This window comes from Purpureocillium takamizusanense, chromosome 3 (genome assembly GCF_022605165.1).
Source record: "Purpureocillium takamizusanense chromosome 3, complete sequence".
Taxonomy (NCBI): Eukaryota; Fungi; Ascomycota; class Sordariomycetes; order Hypocreales; family Ophiocordycipitaceae; genus Purpureocillium; species Purpureocillium takamizusanense.
Genome location: NC_063070.1, coordinates 1,136,804 through 1,149,067, shown reverse-complemented (window position 1 = coordinate 1,149,067; position 12,264 = coordinate 1,136,804). Strand labels below are relative to the sequence as shown.

General features: G+C 67.8%; 4 protein-coding genes across 5 annotated transcripts; all 4 read right to left on the bottom strand.

The window, feature by feature from the left end:
- Positions 1-334: 334 nt before the first annotated feature.
- JDV02_003878 (uncharacterized protein) lies at positions 335-2,536 on the bottom strand (the record flags this gene model as incomplete). The annotated part of the gene is made up of 4 exons (XM_047985051.1): positions 335-374; positions 825-1,194; positions 1,273-1,995; positions 2,080-2,536. 4 exons carry the CDS (start codon positions 2,534-2,536, stop codon positions 335-337), a joined length of 1,590 nt encoding a protein of 529 aa, XP_047841026.1.
- A 757-nt stretch (positions 2,537-3,293) lies between these two features.
- JDV02_003877 (uncharacterized protein) lies at positions 3,294-7,880 on the bottom strand (the record flags this gene model as incomplete). Its single annotated transcript, XM_047985050.1, has 2 exons — positions 3,294-4,481; positions 4,554-7,880. 2 exons carry the CDS (start codon positions 7,878-7,880, stop codon positions 3,294-3,296), a joined length of 4,515 nt encoding a protein of 1,504 aa, XP_047841025.1.
- An 873-nt stretch (positions 7,881-8,753) lies between these two features.
- Positions 8,754-9,162, bottom strand: JDV02_003876 (uncharacterized protein; the record flags this gene model as incomplete). The annotated part of the gene is made up of 3 exons (XM_047985049.1): positions 8,754-8,784; positions 8,860-8,959; positions 9,051-9,162. 3 exons carry the CDS (start codon positions 9,160-9,162, stop codon positions 8,754-8,756), a joined length of 243 nt encoding a protein of 80 aa, XP_047841024.1.
- Positions 9,163-10,590: 1,428 nt separating this feature from the next.
- On the bottom strand, positions 10,591-11,817 carry JDV02_003875 (uncharacterized protein). Of its 2 annotated transcripts, XM_047985047.1 has the most exons (3): positions 11,091-11,817; positions 10,764-11,038; positions 10,591-10,714 (listed from the first exon to the last, which is right to left on the bottom strand). In XM_047985047.1, the coding sequence occupies exons 1-3, from the start codon at positions 11,285-11,287 to the stop codon at positions 10,617-10,619; spliced, it is 570 nt and encodes a 189-aa protein (XP_047841022.1). In that variant the 5' UTR covers positions 11,288-11,817; the 3' UTR covers positions 10,591-10,616. The 2 variants fall into 2 exon arrangements, with proteins under 2 accessions (XP_047841022.1, XP_047841023.1); XM_047985048.1 differs by having other exon boundaries at positions 10,591-11,038.
- Positions 11,818-12,264: the final 447 nt, after the last annotated feature.

The following is a 12,264-nucleotide window of genomic DNA, read 5'->3' as shown; positions in this document are numbered from 1 at the left end:
GTCGGTGTGTGGCGGCACGTCACGTCGTGATTAGAAAATGATGGACGCGGGCCGTAGGCGTGGGTGCGTGGTGGCGGCTGGCGGGTGAGGGCGGCGGATGCGTTGCGCCGACTGTACGGGATACAGCGACTGGTTTGGCGGAAACGGTCGCATTGTGTGTGGCGGAGACGGTCAAGATTGGAAACGGGATTCGCAACGTGTTGTGTGGCTGGTCCGGTGTCAACTGTCAACCACCACCACACCACCACCATCGTGAGGTGAACCCTGCTCGGCCCGTCGGGCTGTCGACCGCCCGCGACCCACCGCTTGACGTCGAGCGGGGGTGAAGTGTGCCTCAAGGAGTCAAGAACCCACCACGTTCTTCACGCTGCACGCTGCACGCACGATCAACGCCGCGACGCGGGCCACGTCGAAGCTGCGACGATCTCGCTCGGACGCAGGCGCGCAATCTCCGTGGATGCGCTGAGCGTGCGCTTACAAATGATTGCAGATGGCAGACGGCAGCGTGGGCGCGTCTCAGATTGCATGGGCCGCGAGTCGTCCGTGGACATGGGACGGACGCACCCAATGCACGCGAGGCAGACAGGATGTGACGCAGGGCATCGAACACGACAGAGGAATTGAATGTGGCAGAGGGCTCGATGCGACGTAAGAAATGAATGGCCCTCAGGGTACAGCATACAGCATCGACACGGCGCGCGGGCCCATGACCAGCGACAATGCCTGGCGCGATGCCTGCTTGCCTGCCTGCCTGCCAACCGGCCAAAAAAAAAAAAAAAAAAAAAAAACCATGAGACCAGCCAGACCAGAGCCGCTGAGCTCACGCAAACCCCAGCATGGCATTCGCCCGCGCCACCGCCTCCCGCTCGCCGGCCTGCGTGCCCGCGCCCGCGCCCGCGCCCGCGCCCGCGCCCGCGTCTGTGCCCTCGCCCTCGCCCGCCTCCAGCCTCTCCAGCCCAAACGCCTGCCGCCCCCCCGCGCCGGCCCACCCCCGCAGCGCCGCCTCGGACGGCCGGCCCGCGTGCCGGCTCTCGCCCTCGCCGCCGGGAAAGTCGGGCGCCGGGGTCCCCGCCCGGAACGCCGCCCGCTGCCGCGCCACGTACGCCGCGTTGGCCTCGGTCGTCGGGCACACGGGGATGTACAGCACGCTCGAGTCGGACGCGCCGGCGTGCACGCGGTCCACGGCGTGGATGGCTGCGGGCGGTCGGTCAGCGAATGCATGGAGTCGCCCACGACAGAAGGCGAGGACTGTGGGAAGAGACAGAGACTCACTGTCGCAGTGCCAGGCGACGAAATCGCCCGGCCGAATCTCGGGCACGTGCACCATGGTCCGCCCCAGCTCCAGGTGCGGATGCAGCGCCTCGCTGAGCTCCTGGCCGTGCCCCGGGGACGCGCCCTGCAGGTCGCTCGTCATGTCCTCGTCGCCGGCCAGCACCCAGTTGTCCTCGTCGAGCAGCGCCGCGCCCGTCCTCGCCGGGTCCACGGCGCGGAAGAAGGGCCGCAGCAGCACGTACGCCGTCGCCAGGTGCATCAGCGGGTTCACCAGCAGCGTGCCCTCGCCCGGCGCCGCGCGGCTCATGCTCAGCCAGCCCTGCCAGGCGCGGAAGACGGAGCACGCGCCCAGCCCGTCGTATAGATTGCTCGCCGCCGCCACGCGCCCGCCCGCCTCCCACGGGTCGTGCGCCTCCCAGTCGCCCGCCAGCACCCGCTCGTACACGCCGCCCAGCCCGTACCCGCGCGGCTCCCACCGCTCGACGCTGCCGCCGTCCATGTGCGGGCCCAGCGCGAACCGGCCGTCCCCGGGCTGCCGGATCCGCAGCCGGTCCGCGTACGTGAGCGGGTGCGCGAGCGAGACCGGCGCAGACGCAGACGCAGCGTGCCACAGCGACGTCATGAGGTGCCGCTGCACGCGCAGCAGCGACGGGTGCGCGCGCGCCTTGAGCTGCGGGGCGGACCAGTACAGCTCAAAGACCTGCGGGTCGTCGGGCGGGAACGCTTCGCCGTCGGTTGTCAGTCAACACCATCACTTCACATGAGAGTCGCATCAGTGCAAAGCATATCGAGGAGACGTGCACTCACCCCGGGTGTGCGGGTTCGCCGCCACGTACGCCTCCACCTCGTCCTTGTACGCGCGCGCCTCGGCCTCGGGAATCACACCCCGCACCACCACGGCGCCGCGCTTCCGTATCTCGTCCCGGAGCCGCGCGCACCCGCCCTCGAGGTCCGCGAGCTCGACCTGCGGGATCACGGCCGACCCCCGCGCCGCGACCACGTCGTTTTCCGCGCGCAGCCGCCCCAGCAGCCGCCTCCATCCCGCCGCCACCGCCGCCTCCCTGCCGCGCACGAGGTCGCGCTTGAGCAGGCGGAACCGGTCCGGCAGCGGCTCGCGCGGGGCCCCGGACAGCGAGACGAAGGCGTCGGAGATGTCGCCCTCCTTTTTGTCTTTGGGGGGGCTCTCTTTGGCGGAGGCGGAGGCCACGCTCGCCGACCGGGTGAGCGCGGGCACCACGCTCATGGCCACGCGAGGGGGCAACATCCTGGCCGCGTCCGGTCGCATCAGCATCGTCATCTACGCACAGATGGCAAACAGATTGTAAGACGGCAAGACTGAATGCCCTCGCGGAGATGGACAAACGAGGGGGCGGGCGGGCGCCGCTCCGGACATATCTAATATAGCCGGCCTGGGTAGCCCTCGCTGTCGTGTAAGTGCACGGGGCTTCCGCTTCGGGAACTCCGCAGACGACGGGACACCCTCGACGGGCCACTGGCAATGGACCACGGCACACCATCGCAACTGGCTCACGGTCTTGGCTCGTAGCGTCGCGCCGCGTTTGTACCACGTACTTGTTACCGTAGACACTGTGCCGTCTCGTCTTGCTTGTCTGCCCACATCTCATCCCGTCGTCTTGCTCCCGTCCCCCGCACATCTCATCCCGTCGCCTTGCTCCCCGCCACATCCACTCCCCGCTGCCGTCACCGTAGCCGCTGGATACGTCGAGCACGAGATCGACGCGCTGAACCGCCCCGTCGTCGGCGTCGGGCCACCCCAATGTCACCTTGGAAATACTGCCTCCGTGACGAGCACATTGCGCGGCTCTGCGAAGCCTACGGCGAGGGCATTGATAACTGCGGCCAGCATGGGGACGCTTCATACGTAGATAAACCACAGCAAGTAATGTACAGTGACAGCAAGAGATCCCATGCCCCGTCCGCAACACCAAGCAACTGAACCAGACCACCCAGACCCATGATGGCAAAGCAACCGTAGACGTCCACCACGTCCACCACCTCCCCTATTCCTCGCTGCGCCGCATGCGATCCCGCAGGTCGCGGTTCTCCAGCTCCAGCCCCCCCAGCCGCTGGCGCGCCGCCTGACGATCCTGGTTGCGCCCCTCGCGCTCCATCTTGAGCTTGTACTCCATGTCGCGCAGCCGGAACAGCCAGCGGTTGTCGTTGTTGTTGTTGTTGCCGCTGCCGGCCCCACCCTCGGCGTCCCCGGCGAGCGCCACGTCCATGGCCCCGTAGGTGGTCGACGGGGCCGCCGGGCGCGGGATGCCGCTCGCCGTCGAGCCCGCAGACCTACTGCTCCGCTCCTGGCGCGACGACCGGCTCCTGTCGCGGTCGTTGGGCCCGCGCGGCACGGCCGGCGACGGGGAGCCGCCACCGCTGCCACCGCTGCCGCCCGCGTAGGCCAGGGCGCCGTCGGCGTGCGAGGCGCGGCTGCGGACGTCGTGGGCGGTGCGCAGCGTGGCGTTTTCGACCTTGAGCTGGCGGTAGGCGTCCTCGAGGCGCTGCATGCGGCCCTGCACGTCGTGGGCGAGGGGTCCCGCGGCGATCGAGTTGCGCACCATGGCCTCGAGGCGGTCGAGCTTCTTGACGCGCACGTCGAGGTTGTTCTCGAGGGCCTGGTACTCGCGGTGCAGGTCGCGCTCGACGGCGCGGATCTTGGCCTGCAGCGACGCAAACATGGCCTCGACGGCCTTGACGGCGGCGAGCAGGTTCTTGGAGAAGCCGGGCAGGCGGCTGGCGATGACCTCGACCGAGGGCACGACCTGGCGGTCGACGAGGGCGTTGTTGTTGAGCCACTCGCGGCCGCAGAGGGCGCTGAGGTGCTGCCACAGGGCCAGCAGCAGCTCGTTGCGCTCGCGCAGCTGGTCGCGGGCCGTCTGCTCGAGCTGGGCGAGGCGGCGGCGGTCCTGGCCGCGGGTGGTCTCGAGCTCGGCGATGCGCACGTCCTGGGTGCTGGCCGTCTGCGTCAGGTGGCTGTGCGTCTTCTGGAACGTGTCGAACTGCGACTTGGTGTTGCGGTGGGCGACGCGCTCCTTGTCGAGCAGCTCGGCGACGCGGCGGCTCTCGAGCGCGTGCGACTCGAGCAGGGCGTCGCGCTGCTTGATGAGGCGGTCCTTTTCGTTGACGGCGGCCCGGGAGCCGTCGAGCTCGCGCACCGTGTTCTCGAGCTCGCGCTGCATCTTGGCGATGGACTGGGGGGAGCGCCTGCTGTCAGTAAACGTGCCTCGGGGGATCAGTCTGCGGAGGAGCGGGCGCAGCCGTACCTTGAGGAGCGACGACCGGGTGCCGTTGAGGTCGCCCAGCGCCTCCCGGAGGTTGTTCTCCAGCTCAATCAGCCTCTCCTTCCACTCGGTGGCCTCGACCTCGCGCGACGACAGGCTCTTGCGCAGCCGGCGCACCTCGTCCTTGGCCGCCGACGCCTCGCGGTTGAGCTCGTTGACGATCTGCTGCACCTCCTCCTTTTCGCGGCCGGCCACCACCTCGCGCTGCACGCGCTCCTGCTGCAGGCGGCCGTCGAGCTCGCGGGCGCGCTCGCGCTCGTCGCGCAGCCCTTGTTCGGTGTGCGCCAGCGCCGCCTCGACGTCGCCGATGCGGATCTTGTCCGCCTCCTGCTCCTCGCGCAGAAACGCCACCTCGCCCTGCGACGACTCGAGCTGCACCGCGAGCCGCTGGTTCTTGTCGTTGGCCTCGATGAGCTTGCGCTCCAGCTCCTCGAGCTCCCGGTTGGACGCCTCGAGCTCCTCCTCGAGCTGCGCCACCCGCCGCATCTTGTCGTCCTGGTCGTCCTCGAGCCCGACGAGGGCCTCGCTCATCTTGCGCATCTCTTCCTGCAAGGCGTCAAAGTTTTCGGTCCGGTCCCTCAGGTCGGCCTGCAGCCGCTCCACGTCCTCGTTGCGCTGGTCCGCCTCGGCCTCGAGCGCGTCGATCTCGTCCTGCGCCTCGCGGCGGAGCGCCTCGAACTCGCCCTCCATGTCGCCCTGCTCGCGCAGCGCCTCGTCGCGCTCGGCCTGGATCGCCACCAGGTCGCCGACGGCCGTCTCGAGGTCCTCCTGCAGCGTCAGCGCCGTCTCCTCGGCCCGCCGCTTGTCCTCGACGGCCGTCTCGAAGTCGTGCATGCACGCCTCGAGCTCGCGCTGCAGCTCCTGGTTCTGCAGCTTGGCCTCGCTGAGCCGGTCGCGCGCCTCGGCCAGCCTGTTCTCGAGCTCCTCCCGCTCCGCCTCGTCGTCCTCGGCCAGCGTCTGCCGGGTCCTGGCGCTGCCCCGCGAGCCGGGCCGCTCGGGTCCTCCGGCGCGCGACGCGGACCGCTCGAGGATGCTGTCGACGGTCGACGCCGCGACGCCCCCGCCGACACCCCCGCCGATCCCGACGCCCCCGCCCGCCGCCCGCCGCTGCGCCATCTTGAGCTCCTCAATCTCCGAGTACAGGCGGTCCTTTTCGCGGTTCCGCGACACCAGCATCGACGTCTGGGCGCCGACCTCGCGGCGCAGCTCGGCGTTTTCGTGGCGCAGCTGCTCGCTCTCCCGGCGCAGGTCCTCGACGAGCGTCGTGGCCGCGCTCAGGCCGGCGTGCGACTCCTCGACGTCGCCCGACAGGCCCGACACGGGGCGGGACGGCGACGCGTTGGGGTCCCTGTGCTTCTTGGTGATGTTGTAGATGTTGGTCGTGTGGTGCATCGGCGCGACGCCCTGGCCCCCGGTCGCGGTCGCTGCCGCCGCCGACAGCTCGCGCTTGAGCCGAAACACGTCGTCGCGCAGCCTGGCGTTGTCCTCGTCGGCCTGCTCCCGGCGCGCCGTCTCCTGCTCCAGCAGGTCCTTCCAGACGTCGGCCTCCTCCTGGCGCCCGAGGCTCTCGCCCGCGCGGTCGCCCATGGTCTTGACCAGGTCGGCCATCTTGCGCTTTTCGTTTTCGCGGTGCACGCCCTCGTTGCGCAGCCGCTCAATCTCGGACGCGTACTCCTCGACGCGCTCCCGCAGGTACAGCAGCTCCACCTCGCGCTCCTGGGCCTCGTCGTCGTCCATCCGCGGCGCGTGCTGCTGGTCCGCCGAGTCGGCGCCGCTGCGCGCCGTGCCGGGGCGGGCGTTGTCGTCGTCCTCCCTGGCCTGGCGCTCCAGCTCCTTGACCCGCTTCCGCAGCATCTTGTTGTCGCGCTGCAGCACAGCGTAGTTGGTCTTGAGGTTGACGTTTTCCGAAATCATCTCCTTGATGCCCTCCTCGGACAGCTTGTCGAGGCGGTCGCTGAGGAACATGACCTTGAGCTTGAGGTCAAAGTTCTCCTTGGACAGGCGCTCGATGGTGCTGCTCTGCTCCTTGAGCGTCAGGTTCTTGCCCGGGCGCCCGGCCGCGGTGGTCCCGATGCTCGCCGTCAGGGCTGATGGCCGCCGCGGCGTCTGGAGCCCGTTCTTGGACTTGTATTCCTTGGCCAGCGACGGCGGCACGTGCACGTTCCTGACGTGCTGCGCGATGACGGTGTCGGTCGGCGCGGCGGCGGCGTCGAGGCGCTCCCTCGACGGCTTGGGCGTGCTCATCGGGTCCGTGCCGTCGCGGCGCCTCTGCGGCGGGCTGTCGATTTCCGCGAGCGGCTCGAGCTGGTGGCCGGGGGACGCGTCGTAGTCGTCGGCGCCCACGCCCGAGGCGACGCTGCCGAAGCTGATGGCCCGGGGGAGCCCGACGCTCGGCCCGCGCGGCATGCCCGAGGCCGGCACCGCGCCGCCCGAGTGCAGGGCGTAGTCGAGGCCGTGGCCGACGGTCGCCTCGCTGCCGTCGTGGGACTCGGGGTTGGTGACAAACGACGACGTCGACGAGCGCTGGCTGCCGAAGCGGCTGCGGAGGTATCGCGGGCGCTTGCCGACGCGCAGCGAGTTGCCCGGCGTGCTGCCCGCGTCTAGTCTTTCGGAGACGGACTGCGACGTGGAGGCGGCGGCGGCGTCCTCGTCGGCGATGCTGTCCTCGCCAGGACCGTAGATGCTGTCTCCCCGAGCGTTGATGCTGTCCCCCCCGGGATTCGTCGCCATGCTGACGGCGCGGGAAATGGTCCTCGCGGCGGCCGCGGCGGTCGGCGACGAGTCGAGCGTCTCGAGGTTGGATGTGGTGTTGCTGACGGCCGTGGCGTCGTCGTCGTTGTCGTCGTCGCGCTGCGGCAGGGGGCGAGCCGCGGCCTTGTCGGGCGAGTCAAACACGTACGAGTCGTCGACGCCGCCCTCGCCGTTGGTCGAGCCCGTGGCGATGGGCGACAGCGTGGGCAGGAAGCTCGACTCGACGTCTTGCAGGTGCCGGCGGACGGCCTCTTCGGTCATGGTCTCGTCGGGGGCGCGCGTCTGGTCGACGGCCGTCGTCTCGATGAGGCTGCTCTCGGGACGGCCTGGCGATGCGGCCTGGGGTGGTGGAGGGGCGATTGTTGGTAGAGGGTGAGGATCGAGAAGGGAATCGTCTGCGGCGTCGGCGCCGTCGTGGGGCGCGGCATCGTGCAATTCGTGCTCGGTGTCGTGCGGCTCAGTGTCCGTCGCAGAACCGTCCTCGACGCGCATCGCCGTCGAGGGCCGTGATTGATCGAGGCTCGGCTGGTGGCCGCTGCGAGTCTCATCGTGGGCCATGGCGCATCTTGCCCACGACAGTCGACGCGGCACGTCAGGGCAGGGTGCTCGGGGACGCGTTTCGTCGTCGCTGGAACTCGGCTGCCGTGATGGGGACGCGTCGGTTGTCGGTAGAGAGGGCAGCGCGTGCGATCGGAATTGTTGTGCGGATGCAGGTTCTCGGAGCGCCTCGGATTATGAAAGGCGTGGGTTGAGGTCGAGCATGCACTGGAACAGACGCCGTGGCAAGGGGCAGCGTGATGCACGAACGGACCCGACCCGATCTGGCTGAAGCTGCCAGCTGCCCGTTTGGCGCAGGCCCCGCGCTCACAGCTGCCTGGTGCAGGGGCCAGCGACCGGGAGCCCTGGAGGAATCCACCCGACAGCCCTAGAGTGGAGTGCCAGGCCTCGGCGCGGCCCCTGCAGCCATGCAGTGGGCGGGCAAGGGGGCGGCAGGGTTGCCCGGGCAGCACCTCGCAGCGCGCCAGACGCGCCAGGTGCCAGGCGCCAGACGCGCAGCCTGGAAATCAATTGACGGAGCCTGTTCTGAGCCGCCACCGGTGAGCAGGGTCTGCTAGGGAGCGCTCGACCGTCAATGCAAGCACGGCGACCAGCGTGTCAACGCCTGCGAGGGGGCGTCAACATGCAGCGCACGGTGCCGCCTACCGTCGCACGAGCCGCTTCTACGACACCACCAGGGTCACCACCCGTTGTTCACTGTCAAGCATCTCACTGCCAAGCATCATTCCGAGCATCATGTCGAGCATCGTACCAGCATCATGTCGCGCATTCACCGTGATGCACCGTTGACTCATGAATCTGTTAGAAATTGAACTGACGTGGTATCTATCCGGGCGTTCCCGACCCGACTCCGCATTCCTCCCATGACGTCGCCTAGTTGGAGATTTTGGGGTCGACCTTGTTTCTGCACGCTGTCAGTCCCGGCACGCGCATACTGGGCTGTACACCTGCGCCAGCGACGCGATGCAATGGCACTCACCCGGTGGCCTTTTCGTAGGCGCTGCGGCCGCCGTCGGTAATCTTCTCCTGCTGCTCGCGGCTGAGGCTGTGGCCGGTCTTGGAGGCGCCAAACGCGAACGCTACCGTGTGTCAGCCATGGACGCAAGCACGGGGGGGCACGAGCATGCTGGGCAGTGGACGACGTGAAATGTTACAGGAGGCGTCACGTACCCTTGTCGACGTAGTCTTCCTTTTGGCCGTCGCCGCCCTGGGCCTGGGCCTGCTGGTCCTTGTTCGAGGAGGAGCCCTTGATGCCCTCGGCGGCCTTTTTGACGAAATCCATGGCGATGTAGGTGTAGTGGATGTCTTGATTCTTGATTGGAGTGATGCGGCTGGTCGATCGTTTGGCGGCGGCAGATCACCGATGGGAGACGGACGGACGGTTTATATACCCGTCGCCGTCGCCCGCCACGGTTCCCCTCTTCCTCGACTTGAGCTTCCGCAACGGGTTGACCATGGCATCATGCACGCCAGCCAACGAACGTGCAAAGACCCGTTCCCAGCGACGAGCTTGTGCTACCCCTCCCCCACCGGCCAGCGCCCAAATCGGCGACGCCGCCTCCACCGCGCGCGGCCATCATCGTCTGTCCAAGCTGAAGGAAGCACCGCGCTACGTCATGCAGCCAGGCACTCGCTGTGCGTCGATGCGCCGCCTCCACAGGCTCATTGGCTTTTGCGGGCGCGAAGCTTATCGGTCGGCCGCGCATCGCCGACCCGCCGCAGGTTGGCGCGAGCCTGCCGATATTCCCGGGCGATTCGACGAGACCCAGTTGTATGAGCTCACAGGGAGCCATGTTGCATCACCGATCGACGCGAGATCAACCTGGCGCTGCGCCGTCCACCTGCCTGCGTTGCGTTTGCTGCCAGCCCTGACGCATGCACCGTGAGGGAGCTGGACGGCATCGAGCAGCACCAAGCCGAGTCAACGACAAGACCTCACTCAAGCCCCTCACCCATGACCCCTCATCGCAAGAGAAGCTACTAGCCTACCTAGTAGCCTCATCGCAAGAGGGGCTGGCTTGGCCTCGTCAGGGACGCAGCCGAGCGCCAAACTCAACTGGCCTGCCCAGCTGAACCACCGCCCACCTGCCAACGCCAGCGTGCCTGGTTGGGCGCCGCGGCTGCACTAACACGGCCAGCCCGCGGTGTTGGCCCAGCCCACCGGAGCTCCAGTCGCCGCAGCGCACGACGGCGCCAGCAGCTGGTGCGAGCTCCACGGCGACAATCAGACGCACCCTGGACAGACGGTGAGGCCTCCACGCTTTGCGTGCGAGGGCGCTCATGGCCGTTGCGCTCGTATGATGGACAGCCAATGTCCAGATCTATGTGCTCAATTCAAATGCCAACGCTGCTCGCGTACAATACAGTTGAAGCGCTCGCTGTCCTGTAGACCAGGTGCCCCCAAACGCCGCATATGCCCCAGCCGAACTCGTCGCCTCCCACGTCGCGCACATGGTCGGTGATGCCACATCCAAAAGGGAAACAAAGAAAAAGTATACAGGCAGCGGGAAAATATCTCGGAGTGCCGTGCGCGATTTCGCATCAGCTCGGTGCGGTCCAGGCAGCCGCTGCGACCTTGCCGAGCCAACGGCGATGACCACGGCCTAGACGAAGATGGCCTGCCAACGGCACCCAGGAAGACTCGAAAACCAATGTAATGGCCGACCCAGACACGCACCGGGGTAAAGACCAACGCGACAATCGACCCAAACACGCACCGCAGTCAAAGACGATGCATCACGAGTTGACAAAGACCTGGTACGCCATGATCATGACCCAGACGAGGAATATCGAGCCCGTCAGCGCCATGGCAAACACCAGATGCCACGACTGGCCTGGACGGCGTCAGCACCGCATCCGACACGCACACGCGCACCGACTCACATATGTTGCGCTGCTGCATCCACGCCAGCGTCTCGATGCTCAGGCCGCGCGGGTCCTGGTTAAACACCTGCAGGTTGCAGTTGCTCTGCACGGAGCCGTTGGGCCCCCAGAGCTGCATCGACACCACGACGAGGCCGACGAGCCACATGACGAAGAGCATAAACGCCCCGATCATGACAATGGCCGGCAGCAGGCGCCGGTTGGCGATGAGCCAAAAGATGCCCGCGATGAAGAGGATGGCGAGGCCGCCGACGGTGATGTAGTAGGGAAAGTACCTGCGGAAGTTAGTTGAGTGTCTCGTTCCGGCGTCTGACTGAGCGTGTCTACCATGGCACGGGCAGCTCCAGCTGCACCTGCATCTGGATAAACGTGGAGAAGACGCCGACGATGCTCGCCGACGCCAGCAGCATGACAAAGATCCAAAAGTTGAGCTGCCACGGCGGCCAGCTGTACGTGCGGATGTGGCTGACGACGCGGCGGTTGTAGCCGACGGAGCTGCCGCTGAGGTACGACGAGACGGCCATTGTGCCCGGTCCTGGCCGCTGCTGGGCCGCGGGCGCTGCTCAGGCGGGTGGCGGTTGTTGTCGTCGTTGCGATTCTGTCGTCGGCCGTCGGTCGTCGGTCGTCAGTCGTTGGTCGTCGATCGTCAGTCGTAAACAGTGTGTCTCGACCTGCGTCGGCAGCTTCTTTGTCGTTCGTTGCTCTTCAGTGCAGACAGACGCACGTCTTGCGCGTGCCTCGTCAGTCGCCTGCCTCGTCAGTCGCGTCGACAACGCCCCGCCTCCGTGATCGTGACGGCGCCAAAGCGTCGCAGGCGGAGAGTCCAAGGTTTTAAAGCAGACGACCCGAGGGCGCCCGTGCGATTGGCCCGCGCTGCGGGAGCAGGGGTTCAATGGGAGGTTTCGAACAGACAGAGACCCGACGGCTCGCGCCCGGCAACGCAAGTGCCCAATGCACGGGTCGCTGTGCTTGCGACAGTGTGCGTGCTCGCCGGTGCAGCGTCGCGGCGCGGCCAGCCAGCACGTCGGGCGGAGAGCGGATCGTGGCGCGCGTGGGGCCGCGGGCGGGCTGGCCGGCGCGGGATTGGACGGCGGCGATGGCACTGCACCAGACGCTGCGCTGCACGGGGTGGCTGGCTGCTGGGCCGCACCTCAGGCAGATGAGCGCCCAAGGTCGGGTGCCGTCTCACGCCCAAGGCCCCACTGCTGGTGCGCTGTCCGTCTCCCCGGTGGAACCACCAGCTGCCAGACGGGCAGGCCAGGCACCGTACCCAAATGCCAAAACACCTCCGACGAATGGGATCCGGTCCCAGCGGTACATTGTCCGGCGGCGAGGCTTCGTCTGGCGTCGCTGGTCATTGCCGTGCCCCGTCGTCGGTTGCAGCACGATGGGCGCGCGAACCGCCTGCGCTGGCCGCGTGGCCCAGCCTCGGGTGCGGGAGCCAACACGCCAGGTTGGGCCGCCGTCGCGCGTCAGGTGCTTGCCTGCTGTGGCCGTCCGT